The sequence below is a fragment of the Amia ocellicauda genome, chromosome 1, assembly GCF_036373705.1.
Source record: "Amia ocellicauda isolate fAmiCal2 chromosome 1, fAmiCal2.hap1, whole genome shotgun sequence".
NCBI lineage: Eukaryota > Metazoa > Chordata > Actinopteri > Amiiformes > Amiidae > Amia > Amia ocellicauda.
This window is the reverse complement of record NC_089850.1, coordinates 42,416,358-42,425,950: the sequence shown is the minus strand read 5'-3', so window position 1 is coordinate 42,425,950 and position 9,593 is coordinate 42,416,358. Positions and strand designations below refer to the sequence as shown.

The window sequence follows — 9,593 nt, the reverse complement described above, 5'->3', positions numbered from 1 at the left end:
TGTGCGTGTGTGAACAGAAGTACTTCCCCCTCCATCTTCAAATCCTCCTTCGTCTTCTACAGACCTGTGCCATTACTGATTTCCTGCATCTCCAGCTTTGCCAGTATATGTATTAGCAAACAGCATCAAGATACAGAAAATGTTGCTTTTACTCATAAATGCTCTGTTCCACCTCCCAACACCCCCAGTCACCCTCTCCCTTTGAAAAGAAATACAATAAACCAAAGTGAAATCACTCAGTTGAAGTGCCTAAACTGTTATTTCCAACCCAACATAGAAAACAATAGTATCTGCACAGATATTGTAATGATATATATTATTTGTATATTGTGTTATGTATATTTGATATTATTACAGCTGAGACTCATGTGTTTGGAAATTGTCCATTGTGATTCCTGGTAGAAGCTCTATAAAGTATATCATCACACAGTAATTTGATCTGTACTGCAGTCTGGGCAATCATATAATTTCGAAATTACCAGTGGTACGATACATCAGTAAACACAAGCACAACTACTGCAGTGTTTTTATTGAATCCGCACCACTAACCCATGCTGAGATGTCTGGGTGAAGCAGGTGCTTTCCTGTCAAGGTATCTCTGAACGCCACACTGAGGAATTTCCATGGTGTGAAGGGTTTCTAAAGCCAGTAATCTTTGTATTTCTTGTCAAGTGGCTTACTCATCCCAGGAGCCTACTTTCTATAACCCTTATCTATGGGAATGGCAGTGTGTTATAACTGGAAGGAACAACATCTGCACTCTAATGCACACGTGGAAACAGGGAAGTGAGCAACTCCTTGGAGAAGAGTAAATAAATACATCAGATTGGAGATTTCACTGAATCTTGTTTGTTGACAGTGCTAGAGCTGGGAATCCCTCACTTGCTATCTTTTCAAGTTCTTTTTCACTATGGGATTCTGCACATGAAAGGTAAATACACTGCTCAAACAGCCAGCCTCTTTCTCTCTATATGCAATGCATGCTGACGACCTGCAAGATGCTGTATACTCAATTTAGGGGAAACCAGAAGAACAGATGTGGATCAGAGATAGTACAGAGACTACTGTGAAACAGATGCTTTAATTACAGTAATAATTAAAGCTGCCCTTGGAAGCAGATTTTGTTAATTAGAATCATATTCAATTCATCTGCCAGCTCAATATTATAAATACATAAAATAAGACAAAAATGAAATGTATACAACACTTGTTATTGGTTCTGCAAATTAAATTGGCTAATTAAATAAAAGTTCTGATGAAAGTGTTTATCATGATGAATGTCACTGTTGACTGTTGCATAGTTGGCAATGCAGGTATTTGATCTTCAAGTACTGTGCTTCAGCCACAATCATTTTTGTCAGATTGTTTTCATGGGAGAAATACAGGGATGTTACATTAGATTGTAGTACTGCTAAAGTAATATTACTACTTCTACTGCTACTGTTAATTATACTACCATTTCTGACACTGACATGAATATTCTGTGAAAATCAGTTAAATAGAACTGTGCAGGCAAGGAAAAGATTAACTTTGTGTCACAACTCCCATCTGGATAAATTCACATCCTTGGTAAGAGTGGGTGGGAAAGTAAAAAGATCCAAAGAGGAACAAAAGGTATTTCAGCATGGTGGAAGGGCCCAGAGGAGGTGGTTTCTTAAGTCTCAGAAGACGTTCCAGGAGTGTACGCAACATTTAAAATGGGAAAAAGATTAAGAAAGAAACAAAACTGCTTTCAAATGAAAATGAACATTAGGCAATCTATATTGAACTGCAAAAAGCAGACCAATGTAGTCTTTATATATATATATATATATATATATATATATATATATATATATATATATATATATATATATACACACACACACACACACACACACACATACACACAAGAGAAGTATGAGTATATAAATGTAGCAAATTTTAGTTTGCATGTTAGAAAATATTCTCCCGAGAGATTTATTTCCACTACGGCATTCAAATTTGAAAATGACTATATCCTTCTGAAAAGCACACTTATGACTTAAAACAGATAAATGAAAAAATCCTTTGAGCTGATGATTTTATAAGGCAGCATTATAATCATTTTAAGGCAAGAAGGCTCGTCCTTTGACACATGAGTATTTCTTCAATCTTAAGCTACAAAGTCACCCCCTAATCAACAAACCATTCTATTGTGTCAAAGCACAACAATTATCATGTAATTTCCTCCATTATTTTGTGCAAGCTTGAGTGGCTCGAGTCAAATCTAAGTCACAGCTAACTTGCAAATCCTTAATTAACATCTCCCGCAGGATGATTTCCTACTTTAAGATCTCACCTAGGTCAACCTGATAGTGAAACACTGACGAGAGTGCAGTTATTTTTATTAGATTATGTAGAGGCTTATGCTGACCACAGTCACAGCCAGAGTAGAGTTATGATTGGGTGTAAAGGCCATTTAATTGCCAACACCATCATAAATAATACAATACTTTAATTCATATCACTTGTGAATACTTTATAACTGCTATGAAATTTTATTTTTTCAGTTCTTAAATAAGCACAATGTATTTGAGCAGCGTACACATATACATCAATGGTGAGTACAGGAAAGTGGTCAGAGATTGAGCCCTGGATTCTGGTGTTTTTAGCATCATGCTCAAATCAGATTACCTCCCAGCCCCTCTTACTATATATGCACACAGGCATATATCAGGGCTTCAAATTCGACGCCAACCCTAAAAAAAAACTATGACATTAATTTCAAATGCAGATCATGTACTTAACTGACATCAAAAATTGTCTGTGTATTTTATGTCCGAAGTATGGATTTTATTGTATTTGGTTTCTTATAGTGGCAGGCAGTTCAAAACCAGAAATAGCATTTTAATGGAACAGCAGCAGAAACGCAAGGAAATTGCAATGAAAGTAAAAACAAACAAATAGACAAATAAAACCCCTCCAACAAATCCCTGATGCATTTAAAGTCTCTAAAAATGTCACATAGTGTGTGTATATACAGTGAGGGGAAAAACGTATTTGATCCCCTGCTGATTTTGTACGTTTGCCCACTGACAAAGAAATGATCAGTCTATAATTTTAATGGTAGGTGTATTTTAACAGTGAGAGACAAAATAACAACACAAAAATCCAGAAAAACGCATTTCAAAAAAGTTATAAATTGATTTGCATGTTAATGAGGGAAATAAGTATTTGATCCCCTATCAATCAGCAAGATTTCTGGCTCCCAGGTGTCTTTTATACAGGTAACGAGCTGAGATGCGGAGCACTCTCTTAAAGGGAGTGCTCCTAATCTCAGCTCGTTACCTGTATAAAAGACACCTGTCCACAGAATCAATCAATCAATCAGATTCCAAACTCTCCACCATGGCCAAGACCAAAGAGCTGTCCAAGGATGTCAGGGACAAGATTGTAGACCTATACAAGGCTGGAATGGGCTACAAGACCATTGCCAAGCAGCTTGGTGAGAATGTGATAACAGTTGGTGCGATTATTCGCAAATGGAAGAAACACAAAATAACTGTCAGTCTCCCTCGGTCTGGGGCTCCATGCAAGATCTCACCTCGTGGAGTTTCAATGATCATGAGAACGGTGAGGAATCAGCCCAGAACTACACGGGAGGATCTTGTTAATGATCTCAAGGCAGCTGGGACCATAGTCACCAAGAAAACAATTGGTAACACACTATGCCGTGAAGGACTGAAATCCTGCAGCGCCCGCAAGGTCCCCCTGCTCAAGAAAGCACATGTACAGGCCCGTCTGAAGTTTGCCAATGAACATCTGAATGATTCAGAGGAGAACTGGGTGAAAGTGTTGTGGTCAGATGAGACCAAAATCGAGCTCTTTGGCATCAACTCAACTCGCCGTGTTTGGAGGAGGAGGAATGCTGTCTATGACCCCAAGAACATCATCCCCACCGTCAAACATGGAGGTGGAAACATTATGCTTTGGGGGTGTTTTTCTGCTAAGGGGACAAGACAAGTGCACCGCATCAAAGGGACGATGGACGGGGCCATGTACCGTCAAATCTAGGGTGAGAACCTCCTTCCCTCAGCCAGGGCATTGAAAATGGGTCGTGGATGGGTATTCCAGCATGACAATGACCCAAAACACACAGCCAAGGCAACAAAGGAGTGGCTCAAGAAGAAGCACATTAAGGTCCTGGAGTGGCCTAGCCAGTCTCCAGACCTTAATCCCATAGAAAATCTGTGGAGGGAGCTGAAGGTTCGAGTTGCCAAACATCAGCCTCGCAACCTTAATGACTTGGAGAGGATCTGCAAAGAGGAGTGGGACAAAATCTCTCCTGAGATGTGTGCAAACCTGGTGGCCAACTACAAGAAATGTCTGACCTCTGTGATTGCCAACAAGGGTTTTGCCACCAAGTACTAAGTCAAAGGGGTCAAATAATTAATTCCCTCATTAACATGCAAATCAATTTATAACTTTTTTTGAAATGCGTTTTTCTGGATTTTGTTGTTGTTATTGTCTCTCACTGTTAAAATACACCTACCATTAAAATTATAGACTGATCATTTCTTTGTCAGTGGGCAAACGTACAAAATCAGCAGGGGATCAAATACTTTTTTCCCCTCACTGCACGTGTGTATATATATATATATATTTTTTTTTTCCCTTTTTTCAAATGCAGTAGTTAGTAATGGCAAGAAGTAGCATAATACCACAATATCAGCTGAATGCAAAGTGCAAATTAACAACCAATTTGTAAATTGTGGTGATTTACTCCCTTTTTCTTAAACTGGACTAGAATAGAATGTAGGAGTTTAATCTGTTAAAGCCTTGAGAAACAGAAACAAGGTTTTATTTAGATATATATTATTAATAATAATAATAATAATAATAATAATAATAATAATAATAATAGCAGTTGTAGTGGCATAATAATGTTTCACAGAATAAAACAAGATGTGTTGCAGTCGGAGCACCTAAGCTCCACACATCATAAGAAAAACAAACCATAGCACTTAACCGTCTGTCATGTGTTTTGTGAACAGACAAATATGGGTTGAATCTTCCACACAATTCAAACCGAATGGGGAACAAAAGGCATGTATTAAATAACAGTTATTCAAAGAGTGCTCCACTCCATATTCTAAAATGCATGGGCGAAACAGACAAAATACAAGAGACGGACATTAATAATGTATCTCACACGGTGTGGGCCACCCATGGTGCAAATGACTGCCGCATGCCTTTTGATAGATGGCTAGACAAATTCTGTGCCATTCCTCCCGCAGCGCAGTCTCCACTACAGCCCATAGACGTTGGTCTCTGCTGCATCTCCCTGATTCACTGCCATAGTTCATCTCAGAGGTGTTTTATGAGATTGAGGTTAGGACTCTAAGGACAACATTTCATGTGTTCAAGGTTCTTCTCCTGGAGCCACTACACTGCCAGCTTTTTGCAACAGTGCTTTATCGCACTGGCAGATGTATGAGTGATCACCACCAAACACACTAGCTGCATAATTGGATCATTGAGCCCCTGCAACATACCTAGTGGTAAACAAACAAAGGCAAATATGAGGAAGTATTAAAATTGGTAAATAGATAATGAATATATACTCTTAACATTAATAGTGGTTGTGGTTGTGAGGTAGACGGGTCTAAAATGTCCAAATGACAAATGTATTATAGAGTTAAAGACCCTGTATATGAAACAATACACTTAAAAACATTAAAATAAGGGGGTTTAATTGGAACTGCTCTCAATTGCATGTCAACTGATATAAGCCAATGCAATTCACAAAACAAGATTTTATGGTTCTTTTGTGGGTTTGTCTGTGTTAGATGTTCATTACTGTTCCTCACATTCCTAGGACAGAAGGAAAAAGAACATATTCTGCATAATAAAAAAAGATATAAATCACTTTCAAAGATCACAGCTGCAGATTATAATGTTTAGTGGAGGCTCTAGTTCATAGCAAACAGGATAGGAACTGACAATTGAATTCCAATAATTAGTTGAATACATTATGTATAATATATCTGAAACAAAGACAGTTACTCACAATGTGACTCCATCTTGTTGATATGAACTGGGGAACCATCTTCATTAAAAAAAAAAAAAAAAAAAAAAAAAACTATCCACATTTGGCACAAATGACAGCACAGCCAGGGAGAAGAACTTCTTTGTTAATCCTCATGATGACATAACTTTTTTTTTGTATATTGCTCACATAGAACACAATACCATTGTTAAAGAACAGAGAAAAGCAAACGGACAGTTTATGCCTTGAGGTAAGCTTTGATTTGCATATATTTCACTGCTTATAACTTAAGTAGACAGCAGCGTCAGACATTGGAACAAGTCAGTACTGTTCACTGCCTAAAACAAAGTCTGGAGAAAACCAGGGAGCTTCTTTTTATTAGGAGTAAACAGGAGTCAGCAGGTAGAGGTACTGGATGAATTAAGCTCGAACACCCGGCAGGACTGAAGTCAGTTTTTCCGAGTCTAAAAGTACTTGAAAGGAAAAGGCACAATTCGGGTCTATATATATATATCACAACCATCACCATCAGCCCATATCGATCCACTGCTGGATGAAGGCTCCCCAAGATGTTTCCTCTAGCTTCGATCTACAGCTTTTCTTTTCCATGTCATGCATGCAAAGTTTATGATTTCATCTTCCCATCTTTTATGTGGTCATCTTTTAGGTCTTTTTTTCAACTCTACCCATTTAAAAGCTTTCCTCTGTTCTTCTTGCAATGTGTCTGGCCCATTGCCATTTCACTATATATGTGTGTGCATGTATGTAAATCTTATATGTGAATTCAATAATTATTTGAGAAAGAAAGTATATAGTATATTAAATGAATGTAGGGTTTTATTGTTGATAAAACAGTTAAGTACTCGTCTTTCCTTCATATTGAGTACAGAAGTCAACACTTCACAGAACAGAATACAGAATACAACACAAACTGACATGCATAAAACCTCCTTCAGTAAAGAATTATACCACATGTCTATGTTTAATTTAATTACTCAGCGTGGAGGATCTTGAGGGGTTACTTTTTTTATTGGGGGGGTATTAAATCCCCCAAATAAATCAGCTCAGATAAAACAAAAAACAAAAAAGTTACTGTAAATTGACCAGAAGGAAAACTGTCACGGATCAAGTAATATGTAGAATCACAGCAGGTTTCTTTTCTTTCAATTATTCATAGACTGTAGTGTTTATGATGAAACAGAATAGCATGACAAACACCAATCTATTGTCAACCCATTGTTGAATGTACTGTACTCAAATCAGGTTTGATAGCTGTGGAATCGCTTTAATCTAAAACAAAAATATTACTATCATTTCAAAACAGCTTGAAAATTGCTAGCTTGCTACATTATATTTAAATTTAATTTACAACAAGTGCCATATTATGTTAAGTTAAAGCCTTATATGTAACTTGTAGGTTAGTGAGGCACAGATTGAAATTCCACTTTCTCAGGTACTGGTCAAATCCACCTCTTGATCACGGACAGTGCCGTGTTGAATGTAAATTGAGCTGGGTGAATTCCCCTATAGGACAGCATCAGCGACCCTGATTCAGCCACATAACCAGCTTCCTGCATGTGTTTTGCAATGGCTTCCACATTCCAGTCTCCCTGCTCATGGTTTGCCAGAAGATGGTTAATAAGATGAGGGTAGAAGATGGTGGGCACACATTTTACAACCAGATTGGCATCGAGAAGCAGTGCCAGCAGCTCAGCATCACAGTTAAAATCATCCACCTTAAAAAAAAAAAAAAAAAACATGTATTAACATTTCTGCACACTTCATTCATTCATTTCTGAATGTGTTAAATATTAAATGATGAGATCTTGATGCTAATCAAAAAGGAAACTGAATATGTGGCTAGTATTACCAGATGAATAAGAAACCCATAACATATATGGAGGCCACAGTGTTTATAGTGTGTTTCTTTTCCACTTAAATAATCGATTGCAGTGGTTTACTGCACCAGAAAATCAATTTTGTGCTTAATGTGGTTAACCACATGACAAGACACAAAATAAGACCTCCAAACACACAATAGCCAAGGAATACCAATCGGAAAGAAACAATACACATCCACACAAAGCAAACACAAAACGGAAGTAAAAACCACGTCTTTAATAAAACACATGGGTGACAGGATGAGAGATTGTTTTTTCTGGGGGGGGCAACAAGTTTCAATAATACCACCAATCAATACATTCAATGCTTAAATAAAGGATCAAAGTTTCTAGGCACATTGTCTTTGATTAGAAGCGGAGGAAGCAGATTGCCGTAGATCTGAAATGGTTCAACGATAAGCAATGGAAGCAATTAAAAAAAAGAAAAAAAAAGAAAAGTTGTTGATCCTATTATAACGAGTTGAAAATCTACAATATGAACATCTCAAAGGGAATGTACAGCACAGTATAACAATGGTCCATGAGTTTTTACTGTTTTATGCATTCAATAAAATAAACAGTGAATACCTTAGATTATTTTTGTAGGGAGTGCTGAACAAACGATTAGTTCCATAGTGAAATTCTAGTACTATTCTACTATACTGACACTTGCTTATGGAAAATGTTCTTATCAATTGACAATACAAATAATAAACAAAAACACAAATCTTCATATTTAATCTCAGATCATATTATAGGATCCTATCATGATTTTCCAAAGAAAGCCATAAATTATGATTATCGTGTATAATTAGCTCCTTTTGTACTAGCACAATAGTCTGGGTTATGACCCAATTTTTAGCAACCTGGGTTATGATTGTCATTAGTGTCAAACCACGTAGATGGGTACAACCCCCTTCAGGAGCCAGCACTGACACAGGTGCTTCATTCAGTGACCATAGATCGAAACCACTTATTGACATTAGCTGCGTAGGGTTGACCTGGGTAGAGGATGCTGCAATGAAAGGGATTTATACTAACTCTAAATAAGGAAGGGTATTCTGTAAAAGGAAGTTCAGGACAAGTCACTGTTTAAAACCACAATCAATACATACAGGAAAAAATGTAAACAAAAGCAGCTGAAAGAAAGAAAACAATCTATTAACTACAAGTTTGAGGCTAGTCCTTTCCTAACCAGCACTACACTTCACCGCATATCAAATCTCTCCATATCAATACAAACAGTAAGGAGACACTTGATTGCGTGTGCTAGGGATGGGGAGACCTGTTGTTGGCAAAAACATTGACTGAAATGTCTGAAACACAATGAGGCCGAACCCATTAGTATTGGTCAAACCAGTGCTGTGTTAGAGTGCTATGAAAACATGAAAGTGTTTTTAGTTTTCCAGCTCCCATAGGAATGAGTATGTGAGAGAAAAACAGACAAGAGATTGTCAAAATGTGGTGTAACGCCTACAGTAACACAAACAACAACACAAAGCTGGAGGGTGCAATGTGGAGGTTTGGGATTACTGTCCTGATTCACAAACAGGAGACAGTAATAGTAAAAAGGTATGCTATCAATGCATTCTTTAGATCCGTAGTATACTTCTCAGGAGGGTAACTGGCAGGACAAAGACTTACTTTTTCCACATCCTAATAATCTCAAACAAAGCACAAATCTAAATCAGTACAAGGAAAGC

The 9,593-nt window shown here is 37.4% G+C and overlaps 1 protein-coding gene across 1 annotated transcript in view; it reads right to left on the bottom strand.

Annotated features, from left to right (window-relative positions):
* Positions 1–6,829: 6,829 nt before the first annotated feature.
* nbas (NBAS subunit of NRZ tethering complex) overlaps positions 6,830–9,593 on the bottom strand; it is a 198,510-nt gene continuing 195,746 nt past the window's right edge. The window contains exon 52 of the mRNA XM_066705652.1: positions 6,830–7,746. Coding sequence (XP_066561749.1) covers positions 7,471–7,746 — 276 coding nt within the window. The 3' untranslated portion in view covers positions 6,830–7,470. The remainder of the gene's footprint in view (positions 7,747–9,593) is intronic.